The sequence below is a fragment of the Rhipicephalus microplus genome, chromosome 2 (assembly GCF_043290135.1).
Source record: "Rhipicephalus microplus isolate Deutch F79 chromosome 2, USDA_Rmic, whole genome shotgun sequence".
NCBI lineage: Eukaryota > Metazoa > Arthropoda > Arachnida > Ixodida > Ixodidae > Rhipicephalus > Rhipicephalus microplus.
This window is the reverse complement of record NC_134701.1, coordinates 96,305,816-96,319,299: the sequence shown is the minus strand read 5'-3', so window position 1 is coordinate 96,319,299 and position 13,484 is coordinate 96,305,816. Positions and strand designations below refer to the sequence as shown.

Sequence of the window (13,484 nt, the reverse complement as noted above, 5' to 3'; positions counted from 1 at the left end):
ACTTGATCAACATTTAAGGGCATCCCCGCAAGCCCCCATGAGAGGCGAATTTCCACACGGGAGTGGATGGGATACCGCGCTCCTCAGCTCTGACTCTCAATTACAAGCCCGCTTAATACGGCAGGCCGAAGACGCCACCAGGGCCCATGGAATCATGGCCGTCGTTTAGGTTTGGTCCACCCTTCACCTCGCGCACCTGAAAGGGGAGGAGGATCTTTCTGGTAATTAAATACAGTTTGCTTATTATAATCATCATAATCATCATCATCATCGGTGTCCACGTTGGTGTTTTTGGTTTTGAGCAAAAAGTCATCATTGCCATTTTTCCACGATCGAGTTTTTGACATAGGTACAAATAAATAAACAGGAAATACGAATATTCGCTTGGGGTAAATATCAAAGTGAGACCTACTGCATGGCAAACCAGTGTTCTACAGTGGAGCCATGAGAGTGTTTGAAACTGCTTCGTAAACGAACAGAAGAATATCATGTAGAAGGTGAATTTTTGAGTTGACACATCAAATATTGGTTGAACATATGAATAAGACCGGGCATCTCCAGGCCTGCGTGAAACATGCAGCACAGTCCCAAAAAAAGCTTGAAGAGCGGCCTTTCCAGTGCCTTTTAAAAACGCCTTCTCAACCGCTTCAAGGCTGCTGCAGGGTGCGCACATCACTCCGCATACCATAATTTCGTTCCCGGCGCACATGGGGTCAGTGGTGGGAGCTTCACCTAGCCTCAACGAGGTGGCGCACAGGGAGGCACGAGGATTAGTGTGCCGGGCAATCCCTGAGGCGCCTGAATGTCCCGCTCGTAAGTTTAGGGACCAGCTGTTAACGTACAATGATATAGCCAAACATTATTACTTGGAGCCACATTATAGACTTAACAGGCCACAGGCGGTTATATTAAGAGTTCTGCAGACGCGGACATACCCGAACCCGGTCGTCATGAATGAAATGCTCCGAACTGCGGGATTTCGATCTATTGTTGTAAGCGTGGGGGCTTGCTAAATTTTGAACACATGCTGTGGCGCTGCTCGGCATTGGCCGGTGTGGCTTCTCACGGTGAACAGTGGTGGCAGTGAATGCTGCACAGTGACACGCTGGCAGACCAACTCAGGGCTGTCCAGACGACCCGTGTGGCAGCAGAAGAGTTTGGCTTCTCTGTTCCGACGTGAGAGCAGCCAGCATCAGTTCTGGACTAATCCTCATGCCCTTAATAAAGTTCTTCATACCATACCATAAACACTGCAAGCATATTTGCAGTGTACCCACTGCGCCATAAATAAGCCTAATTTTCCTGTACTAGAGAGTCACTCACTATGCCATTATTCGGAGAAGCGTGGTACGTGCTGTGCATTTGCAAGACGTGCAATTTCTTAATGATGTGGCTTACGACGATGAACAACAATGCCTGAGGCAGTTATAATGGGTTACAGCATTCGATTACACACTGTTTATGTAATTCACTCAATAGACAATTAAATTGGGCCAGTTGGCATGAAACTATCTTGGTAGGAAGCGCAAAAATTTTTACACAGAACACACGACCCAAGTGCTCAACTTCAACTAAACGTTTATTGCAAACGTCAGAGTCTATAAAGGGGGTAAAAGAGAAAAAATAAATAAGAGGCAGAACAACAAAAAGCACACGTGCAGTGCCGTAGATTACTCATCCGTTATTATCAATCACACCACCCAAAAAACAAAGTTCTTTCTGCGTGAGTGAGATAAAAGGTGCACTAACACACTCAAAATCATCACGTGCCATTTCTGCTGCTTCTACGATCAAACGGGTAAATAAATCCCTGTCTCGATATAAAACGCAAGTGTTATCAAAATACAGCACACAACCACACTCCATACAGTGGATCACCAAGTGACTATCGGTACCCTTTTGCACTTTACTATGGCGCTCCTTTAACTTGTCATTTATGCATCTTTCAGTAGTTCCCACATAAGCAAGTCCACATGACGAGGGCATTTTGTAAACGTCCGACAGTGCACACTCAACATATTCATTGCGATGCTTTATTTGACAACCTCTCTTTTCTTTCGAAACAGCAGCGTAAAACGACTGTTGTCCGATATATCCATGGTGTGGTACACAATATAAAAAGAATGTAAATAAGGTGGGTGTCCGAGTGGTTATGTCTGCTCCAGAGAAAACGTGAAAAATATGGAACAAAACTTGTCCTGATTCGAAAAAAAAGAAAAGTTGCCAAATTAAGTATCGCATTTGTAGCGAAGCCTCCAAACTATGAAATGGGTCGAACTCTTGAGTACCTTCTAGTGGGGCTACCCAACAAAGACGCCGCTCGCACTGAGAGCCCGTGCTTGGCCGTGACCGTCGCCATTGTGCTTGCTCGCTGTGGACCGGCTATTAAACGCCTTAACATTTTGGTGGAGAGTGCTGTGCCCTTCAAACATCTTCGGTTCACATTCGATGCCCTTGGAGCTTAGATCCCGTACCGTGCCTTCAACCATGCAACAAGACGCCGCCCAGCAAACGCTTCCTCCTGCGCCGACGCCATGTTCCGGTGTCCCCCGCATCCGCGACCCACCTGTCTTCACCGGCGCGGATGGCACCGACGTCGAGGACTGGCTCGTCATGTACGAACGCGTCAGCGTCCCCAATCATTGGGACGAGGCAGGTAAACTCGGCAACCTGGTTTTCTACCTCGCGGGTGTGGCCGGCATGTGGTATAACAACCACGCGTCTGATTTCGCAACCTGGCCCGATTTTAAGACCGCTATCACCAACGTTTTTGGCCGCCCTGCCGTTCGTAAGCTGCAAGCCGAGCAGCGCTTACGCGAACGCGCTCAGCAGGCCGGTGAATCATTCACCAGCTACATTGAAGACGTCTTGGACCTATGCAAGAAATGCAACGACAGCATGTCCGAATCAGACAAGATCCGGAACGTCATGAAGGGCATTGCCGATGATGCCTTCACGATGCTGCTGGCCAAAAACCCAGGCACAGTAGCTGAGGTCATCACGCTGTGCCAGAGCTACGAGGAGCTCCGCCGGCAGCGTTCGATGACCCGTCGCTCCACACCACGAGATGCAGGGCTTGCAGGCTTGGAGGCGAGCTGTGACCAGGTGGCACTGCTGGCAGACCTCAAGTCCTTCATACGTGAGGAAATCGCACGGCAGTTCTCTCTCCTGCCCTTCGCCCACCCACCGGCTGCTCAACAATCGGCCACTATCATTTTCCCCCCCATCCGCCGAGCGATTGAGCAGGAAATAGCGGAGGTTATGCCTGCGTACCACCCACAACAGCTTCCGGCTCCTGTACTCCCAAGTTACGCCCAAGTGGTCGCCAGGCCGCCTCCAGTCGTTCAAGCGCCCGCCCCACTGACTTACGCCGAAGCTGCCGCACGACCTCCATCCTTTGCAGCGGGTATGCCGGCTACGTATGTTGACGTGACCTCTCAGACTCAGCTCCAGCACCCCCTGCAGCCTTTCCAGCCACCGTTCCGTCCATCGGCTCTTGCGTCGTAAAGTGACGACGCCAATTTCTGGATTGTCCCTTCGTACGGCCGGCTTGCAACTAAATCTGAAGAAGTGCCGCTTTGCAGCACGGCAACTCACCATCCTTGGGTACGTCGTGTCCAAGGATGGCATTCTTCCTGACCCAGCCAAGCTTCGGGCCGTGGCCGAATTCCCCAAACCTGCGTCCGTCAAAGAACTGCGTAGTTTCGTGGGCCTGTGCTCGTACTTCCGACGCTTCATACGAAACTTTGCCACGATCATATCACCGCTGACGAAGCTCCTTGGAAGTAACGGGTCCCTCAATTCGTGGTCGTCTGAGTGCGACGACGCGTTCGCGAAGCTCCGCCATTTGCTGACGTCTTTTCCCATTCTACGGCACTACGACCCTACGGCCCCGACGGAGGTGCACACAGACGCCAGCGGTGTAGGCCTCGGCGCTGTCCTGGTGCAGCGCAAACCCGGATTCCCTGAATATGTCGTAGCATATGCAAGCCGTACGCTCACGAGAGCTGAGACAAACTACACCGTCACGGAGAAAGAGTGCCTGGCGATTGTCTGGGCTCTTACAAAGTTTCGACCGTATTTGTATGGACGCCCATTCGATGTCGTCACTGACCATCATGCACTATGCTGGCATTCATCATTGAAGGATCCCTCAGGCCGTCTCGCCCGTTGGGCTCTTCGTTTACAAGACTACGACATCCGCGTGCTGTACCGCAATGGACGGCAGCATGCTGATGCCGACGCCCTCTCGCGCTCCCCTCTGCCTGAAGGTGATGTGCTCTGCTCAGTATCCTCGGCTGCTGTTTCTGCCATTGACGTTGACATAATCGCTACCGAACAGCGAAAGGAAAATTGGATCGGCCCGCTGATCGACTTGCTCTCTGATCCATCCGCAACGCCATCCACGCGTGCATTGCGTCGTCAAGCTCGCCATTTCGCCATTCGTGACAGCCTTCTACACCGACGCAATTACGACGCCGACGGCCGGCAGTGGTTACTCGTGATACCCCGCAGTCTGCGGTCAGAGATATGTGAATCCTTCCATTCTGATCCGCAATGCGCGCACTCTGGGGTATTCAAAACCTACCATCGCATTCGACAACGCTACTTCTGGCGCGGGATGTACCACTATGTGCAGCAGTTCGTTCGCTCTTGCCTCACTTGCCAACGCCGTAAACCGTCAGCTCACATGTCGCACGCCAGTCTACAACCGTTACCTTGACCTGACCGTCCCTTTGGGCGCGTAGGTATCGATTTGTATGGACCACTTCCTCTGACGTCGGCTGGTAACCGCTGGGCCATCGTTGCCGTTGACCATTTAACGCGATACGCCGAAACCGCCGCTCTCCCTGCGGCTGCTGCGCGCGATGTTGCGTCCTTCCTGCTGCATCGATTTATACTGCGCCACGGACCACCCCAAGAGCTTCTCAGCGATCGAGGCCGCGTCTTCTTGTCGGAAGTCGTCGAAGCCATTCTGACGGAGTGCCATTCTGTCCACCGCAAAACTACTGCTTACCACCCACAGACGAATGGCCTCACCGAACGCTTTAACCGCACCCTCGGCGACATGCTTTCTATGTACGTCGCTGCCAACCACACTAATTGGGATAATATACTGCCCTTCGTCACCTACGCCTACAACACCGCCCCTCAGAGCACGACTGGTTTTTCAGCTTTCTACTTGCTGTACGGAAGGCACCCGTCGCACACCATGGACACGATACTCCCGTACACGCCGGATCCATCTGAGTGTACACCTATTTCCGAGACAGCCAGGCTTGCTGAAGAGTGTCGCGAGCTTGCCAAGACTTTTACGACGCAAGAGCAAGAGCGGCAGAAGAGTATCCGTGATGCCAGCACCACTTCTGAGCCCACGTTCCTTCCTGGTGCGCTTGTATGGCTCTCGATCCCGACCTCTGCCGCTGGCCTCTCTTCCAAACTACGTCCCAAATACGAAGGCCCCTACCGTGTCATCGAGCGCACCTCACCCGTCAACTATCTGATCGAACCCGTTGAACAATCTTCGGACATGCGCCGCCGTGGGCGAGACATCGTCAACGTGGAGCGCCTGAAGGCTTATTATGACCCGCTCATAATAACAAGCTGTTAGGTCGCCAGGCGGCTCCCTCTTCGACCCCGGGGTAATTGTAGCGAAGCCTCCGAACTATGAAATGGGTCGAACTCTTGAGTACCTTCTAGTGGGGCTACCCAACAAGGACGCCGCTCGCACTGAGAGCCCGTGCTTGGCCGTGACCGTCGCCATTGTGCTTGCTCGCTGTGGACCGGCTATAAACGCCTTAACACATTAAATATGTTGAGTGTGCACTGTTGGTTGTTTACAGAGTGCCCTTGTCGCGTGGTCTTGCTTATGTGAGAACTACTGAAAGATGCAGAAATTAGAGGTTAAAATAGCATCATAATAAAGTGCAAAAGGGTACCGATAGTCATTTGGCGATTCACTGTAAGGAGTGCGGTTGTGCGCCGTATTTTGATTTCTTAGCGAACTGCGGCGTTTTTGAGCGTATCTATCTATCTATCTATCTATCTATCTATCTATCTATCTATCTATCTATCTATCTATCTATCTATCTAGCCACCTACAACTTTTAGCTGTCCTGGCCGTTTGGATAATGGTATTGATACCAAGCTTGGTATGGCATAACATGACTGTATTGCGACCATATTTGACCAGTGACAACATAAAAATCATGACATGTATGTCATGATTGTCATGATTTACAGTTCATGGTCCTGCATCTCTTGCGGTGGTTTTGTTCACATGGCATGTTTCAAAACTGGTATGGTATGGCGTGATTGCATGACGAACACAAGCGACAGACCCTAACATGAAAATCATGACATGCGTGTCATGTAACAACCTGACTACGTGCCACGCTCATGATGCGCTCACGGCCGTTTCGCTAGCGGCACATATACCAAATTTAGTAATAAAGTTCGTGAAGGGATGACGAAGGTATGATACTGGTGAAAACATGATAAACATGAGATGCGTGTCATGTAACAACATGACTAAATGATACGCTCATGATGCGCCCGCGACCGTCTCGCTAGCTTCACATGTACCAAACTCGGTATCACGTGACGCGAACGGATTATATAGAAAAATGACACATCCAAACATAATAATCACGGCATGCGTGTCATGTAACAACATGACTACATGCCACACTGATGAAGGCCTCACGGCTGTTTTGCTAGCTCCACATATGCCAAATTTGGTATTACACGACGCCAATGGATGACGAAGGTATGTGACTGGTGCAAACATGATAATAATAAGGGGCGTGTCATGTGAAAACATGACTACATCTCACAGTCAAGGCACCAATACATTTCGACGCGACGTGGTGCGCGCACTCGCTGGCGTTTATTTTGTCGCGTCACGCCGGCGTTGCCACGCCAGGCACCGGTCTTGCCATATACTGCAGGCGCTCGCCATGCTGCGTTGCTTTGACGAATGCGCGTTTCGGCGTGTACGGTGTCTTTCCGTCACGAAAAGAGGGAAACACAGTGTTGTCTACGTGACGCATTGGCTCGAAATGCAGCTTGTCGCATTTCGTGCCGGTTGTCGTCGGGCCACGCCGATGGACGCTGGTCACGCCTGGCGTCAGACTATAGAGTGCTCGCGTTTTGCTAACGTAGCGTCACTGCGCCCGTTCGTGCGCTCGCGTCAACGCTATACATTGGAGTATATTAGGCCCTTCATGATGTGTTCATGGCCGTTTTGCTAGCTCCACATTGTGGTGACCTTGCTACTCACTAGCTGAGTTGGTAGAGCATGAGACTCTTAATCTCCGGGTTGTGAGTTCGGGCCCCACGTGTGGCGCCAGTGTGGTGAGCTCACTCTTTACCGTAGCGGATGATCACCGTGGTTTCACGCTTGGCGAGCCACAGGGCCGCGACTCTGTCACCTACTCACGTGTAGCGCACCACTCCGTGCACGATCAATCAACAAGGCGTTCAGCGCGGTGCGGCAAAACGGGCAGTGTTCGAATAACATAAAAACACAAACACTTTATTGCCGTTGGCGGCACCTCACACAACAACGTCCGCTCCCGGTACGCGGAGAGCAAAGGCTCCCGCACGCGGACGTTCACGATAAGGGAAAACCGCGAGCACGTCGCAGCTGGCAATGGCGAGTTTTGACACGCGGGTCGGCAAAAGGTCCCTCACGGCTATGCTGCGCACTCTCACGATGACCACTGGGCCTGGTCGCGAGAGTTAGGGCAAACCTCGTGCGCGTAGGCCTATAGCATGTGCGGCTTGATATGGTGTGACCACTTCAAGCACTAGGCACCACTGTTGGCTTATCGCACAGTACCGAAGCTAGCGCCCAAGTAAACACGCCTGCCGGGAATGACAAGGCCCCCAGGCAGGCTACAGTCCGGCGATTCCCAAAGGGGAGGCGGATGAAGGATACACGTGCTCACCAGGCGCCGACCAACGGAGGAGAGACCTTTTCAGCGCGCACGTGGCTCGGCCTCCCGATTCTCGCAGCCCCCGAGAACACGTGCCGCACTCGCGCTTGGCGTCATCTATCGCCATGCGCTGTTACCAGAGCACGTAAAAGGAAAAGGAGCGGCCGTACGGTAGAATACCCGCGAAATGGTCGCGGGCGAGCCTCAGATCCCCACAACATATACCAAATTTGGTGATACGTGACGTCAATGTATGACGAAATATATGACTGGTGCAAGCATGATAATCCTGACACGCATGTCTTGTAAGAACATGACAACACACCATGCTCATAGTGTACTCGTGGCCGTTTTGCTCGCTCCGCATGTGCTAAATTTTGTATCACGAGACGTGAATAGATGATGAAGGTAAACGACAGAGCCAAACATAATAATCATGACAAGGAAGTCATGTACGGCATCATTTACTTCCACCTCGTAACGTTGTGCTGAGTTTTAAGCAGCAAATCAACCTGGGAAGCAAAAACAGCGCAAAAATATAAACAAGGACAGAGGAAGAGACGACAACGCACTGAACTCGCCACTAAACTTTATTGAAAGATACACGCACATATATCAAGCATTTGACCAGGTTACGTGGACAACCAAAGTCCTTGTTTATATTTTTGCGCTGTTTTTACTTCCCAAGTATGAACCACCAACTAGCCCAACTTTCGCTATTATTGCAGCAAATCAACATTTCTCATTCGTGCTTCGCATATCATTGATTCCCACTGTACGTGGGATCTGCCATTTTCCCCCCAAGTTCTCGCTGGCAGTGATGGTCTGGGGAAGCTGCCCTTGCGCGCCGTGAACGGCTTGTTGGTCTTGCTTCCTTTCACAATTGTCTCGGTAACTAGCACGGTGAGCAATAAAGATGTCCTTCTCCATTATTAATTTTACTGTTCTCGCAGTTGTGTGGAGGCCGTGCATATTTCGCGCTGCCGATCAGCAACGTTCCGATAATTACAAGTAACTATCAGCATGAGTTTGTGTGCATGTTCTATATATTTTGCGATTACCGCTGCTACTGAAGACAATCAAATGTGTCTGCACGTTTTATCAAAATTTTGTGCCACCTCTGTGGAACACTACATAGCTTTGCTGATGAAACATCTTCGCTAAGTGTCACGGCTAGTGAAATAATGGTTTGCGCTGCACATTTTTTTGTGTCAACGATCCTGCGTATGCTCGAGACGGTGTTAGCTTTGTTGTCTTTTCATTTTAGAAGCACTGGTGGTCTAATTTATTGCTGTTACTGTCATGATCCAATGCACCGCATCTTTGAATGGGCTGCGCTTTGTCTCTGTGTGCTGCATCATCTGCCTGCCGAGGCCATTGCAAATAGTTTGGTGGTAAAACAGCTTCCTTCTTTTTGATCATCTTAGTAAAAAAGTAGAGAATGACTGATCAATATTTACTTGGCAATCGCCAAATAAACTACAAAATGTTTAGCCACCGCGACAATATCAACAACAGGGTTATCGTAGCCAGAGGATACAAGCAGATGTGTGAGGCGGGAACCTCCTTGTAGTGTGGCAAGGCTGTGAAAATCCGGATGGTCGTCACACTGTAGCCCCATTCTTGCATTCACGTAATCGAACTGCGAAAGTGCTAAGAGTAGCCACAGCCGACACTGCGAGGCATCAGTCACGCTTGAAGTACGTCTTATGCAAGGTCATTCTCTCTTCTCACAAACAAAGAAAAATTCGCATTAGGCTACGAATTGTTATACCGCTGGTGAACAGATTTATGTTAGTAATCACATGACTTAGATGCATTAAAAAGAAGTGACTCATAAATTTTTAAGTACACATACTGATCTTCCAGATGAAGCTTGGTGATCAAGTTGGGTGTGCCTTTACGTGTTACAATCGAGAGACGAAGACAAAAGAGTTTGCTTACTACTACGAAGGTGCCCCGTGCCTCGTAAGTATTGAAGCAAACTAATTTGAATTAAGTGGTGGACGAATATTTTGATGCTTTTCACTTCGTAGTAGGATCGATTAACATTTAATACTTCTGAGGGGAGTATAAAGAGGCCCTGCAATAAATACTTCTTTAGGCATGGTGAGAAAACGCTGCCGACCAGTAGATGAGGCTCCCGAGAACAGGCGTGTCTGATACCGCACAGCACGTGGCCTAGAAGTCACAAAAAACTGCCCAAGTCATCTAAAAATCGATTTCTCTTCTCACTGCAAAAGACGACATAGGCTCCAAAGCTCGACTTCCTAGCCTTGTACCAGCCATTGGCTCATTTGAGCATGGCGCGCTAGGTCGTTACTGGGGCCGCTAAGGGAGGCCGCGACTTGTCGACGCATGCTCGCGCGATCGTACTGAATGCCTATGTATTTGACGAAAAAAAAAGACAAAACTTCTCAATCTTTCCAGACGTGCGTGGCGCATTTTCTTCTACCATGCCATCGCTCCCTGCTTAGCTTCCAGTGCTTTCGTCGGGACGAGATAAGACAGGATGCGATTGCAGCGAGCGACAAATCTTTCTGACTCCAGTTATGTTGAATACATTTCGAAACTTTTTGAGGCAGTGAATTTTAGAGGCAATGTTAGTTTTTAGTTAATCAAATCCAGGGCTACTTAAAACAGTGTTTCAGGGCCCTTTTGAAAAGCGCATGTTCCTGAATAAGCCTAACTGGTGGGATTTTAGCTTTTTTTATATGGATCACTCCGAAAAATCGGCAATACATTATATATTTACCAGGCTACGTGCTTTGCGTTATGGGCTTCATTTCAAGCCTACTAGGACCAATTGAGCTAATACGCAAGAATAAACAATAATAAGCAACTAAAGAAGAAATTATTTTAGTGATGTCCACACTGCGAAAAAGGGGTAGATCAGGCAGAATATGGCTTTCGAGAGATGCAAACAGTTGGCCCGCACGGTGTCCTTTATTCCAAGTAGCCCGCAACCATAATTTTTAGAAATGAAAAGTGGGCAGGCAAGCGCGCGAATGTATTGCTACAGCATCTGGCACGCGCACGGTGACCATTAGCGACGACGAAATTTATTAGCCTAAAAATGTCGTGAGTGTGCCGAATCAGTCTCCAAGGCAGCTACGTGTTTCAATATGAAATTTGAATTTGTTTATACTCATTTATTCACGTTACCTTGGAGTGCATGGTATTATATAAAAGAGAGGTTAAATAGCAAAGAAAAAGCTGAAAAAATGGACACAAAATTATGAAACTATACAAACAAACACTTATAAATCATAAAGTGCACACTTAGCTTTGTGTAGTTAGAAATTAAATACCTTAGGAAAATGTTCACTTTTAAATTATAACATATTTAATGAAATCAGAAAGTTATTCTGCCGAAGTTCAAGGCAAGTCAGCAAGATGTCGTTGAGTCTCAGATGAACTGTATTCAAGTTTGGCACGTATTAATATTTTATGAGAAGCAATTTCAGTACACGAAGCCTTTTTATGCAGTTATGCATACGTAGCTTAAAATGGGAACGGTGTTATTATGTGCTGAATATGAATATCCGAAAAATAAGCTAGTCGAATGGTAATAATGTTATCATGCTGGTAGAACATCCAATAACAAACATTGCTTCGCATTTGTTAACGTTAAGCTCCATTCGCGAAGTACCGCACAATGAACAAAGCTGTTAACACCAGATTATAGGAATAAAGAGAATGTGGTTGGTTACTACACGAAACGTGGTCATTCTTCAGCATTGGGGAGATTGTAATAAGAAGGTGTGGAATCCAGGCTGTTGACATAGAATAAATATCGAAGAGGTCTGAGCACTGACTGCTGCTACGCATCCAAGTGTACAGCAAAAGTTGAGGGGTTACAGGCCCTTGCTCGAAGTCACTAGAACACCCAGTTCTCAAAAAGATGGCAAAGTACCGCCAGTCTTTGTTACTCCCGCACATAATGTAAGTCATTCTAATGCGAGTCCCAGCTCATCTTTTCCACGCACAAAATGCATTAAATTTGGGATGGTTCGCGATGTCATGATCGTATCTTTTAATTTTCAATAAGACATAAACCATAGTCTGCTATCAACTGCTACATATAGCACTTGCGCTAGCTAAATTTCTACAATAACTAATCTAACTGCATTCAGTGCTTCCTATAACATTCCTAAAAATGCACGAAGACAGAGATAAATACTACCTTTAGGAAAGCTGTAGCATAAGAGGCGATTTCAGTCTTATAATAGTGACGGAGCACTCATCCGCACTTTAATTACTGCATTATTAGGATATTGCTTAGTAAGAAAACTGGGGCATTGCAGTACAACGAAAGTTTTCTTTCTTGTTGTTCCAGCATGCCGTTGGTCCAGGGAATTACACTAAGGGTACATGTGTGAAAGCAGAGGATAAAATGATTTGCCATCCAATAAAAGCCCCACTTTCTTGTTAGACAACATGAACTCTCTAAATGCGATGCGTGTTTTTTTTGTCATTGAAGAAGCTTGCAAATCAATCCGATCGTTCTAGGGAATGGAACATATATCTTTCGGCATACGATCAGGGGCATAATAGTTTTATGAAGTTTCTCTAAACGTGGTGCCGCGTCTTTTTTTATGTTGCTCACGAGTGATGCTCACGAGTGATGTCGGTGACCCGGCCCTACGGCCGTGTCACAGACATCACTCGTGTGCGATGGCGTGTGAATGGCGTCACGGATAAAGGGTCAACAACGAGAACTGTTACTCTGAAGCTTAAAAGTGGCATCACCATCGAGGATATTCCCCATCAATTGCGAGTTACTGGTGAACGAGCCCTCGTGGTTGTCCCGGGTACAGCTCCACTGTGCCTGCAATGTGGAAATGCTGGTCATATTCGACGAGATTGTCGTATACCGCGGTGCGGACAGTGCCGACGCTACGGTCACAAGGACGTGGTCTGCGCTCGAACGCATGCCAGTGTTACGGCACCTGCCAGGGTAATGGCGAGTGGAGACGCTGTGGAGCTCATGATGGACGAGGCCGATGCCGAGGAGGTCGCTGGCAGCACACCGAGACCTGCAAGCAAAGAAGACACAGAGCGACGCGCGGCTAGCGCCTCCCTTACTTCGGAAGCAGAAAAAGAGCACATGGTAATGGACATTGCGGAAACCTCGGCGCTAGTGACAGCGACGCTGACATCAGAAGTAAGTAAGGTAGTGGTGGACGTGACCAGAAAGAATCCGCAAGTGGATGAATTGGCGATGGAAGCTTCCAGCTGCACAACAGGCAAACGGGAACGGCAGGACGTGGGAGATAATGGCGTTGCAGGAGACGCTGGCGTTGAAGAACCACCATCTAAAGCATTACCGCCGCGTCGATTGGCGTGGCACCCGCGGCCTACTATTCCGCCGGCAGCGGCTTCGTCGCCTTCGTAGCATCGAGGGCGCGTCTACGGATGGGGAACGAGGCGTGCGGCTGGCAGGTTCAGCTGTACTGAGTGGTGGAGGTGAGCATCATGCTCCTATTCTCAGTCGACCAAATACCATGTGTGGTAAGAGTGCTTCTCACAACCAAAATCGAA

General features: G+C 48.9%; 1 protein-coding gene across 7 annotated transcripts in view; it reads left to right on the top strand.

Moving 5' to 3' along the window:
- The window catches only part of LOC119169432 (uncharacterized), a 38,677-nt gene extending 26,283 nt beyond the window's left edge, over window positions 1–12,394 (top strand). For all 7 annotated transcript variants that reach the window (XM_075883790.1, XM_075883813.1, XM_075883800.1 and 4 more), the window contains 2 exons: window positions 9,810–9,908; window positions 12,280–12,394. In XM_075883790.1, coding sequence (XP_075739905.1) covers window positions 9,810–9,908; window positions 12,280–12,375 — 195 coding nt within the window. In that variant the 3' untranslated portion in view covers window positions 12,376–12,394. The remainder of the gene's footprint in view (window positions 1–9,809; window positions 9,909–12,279) is intronic.
- Window positions 12,395–13,484: the final 1,090 nt, after the last annotated feature.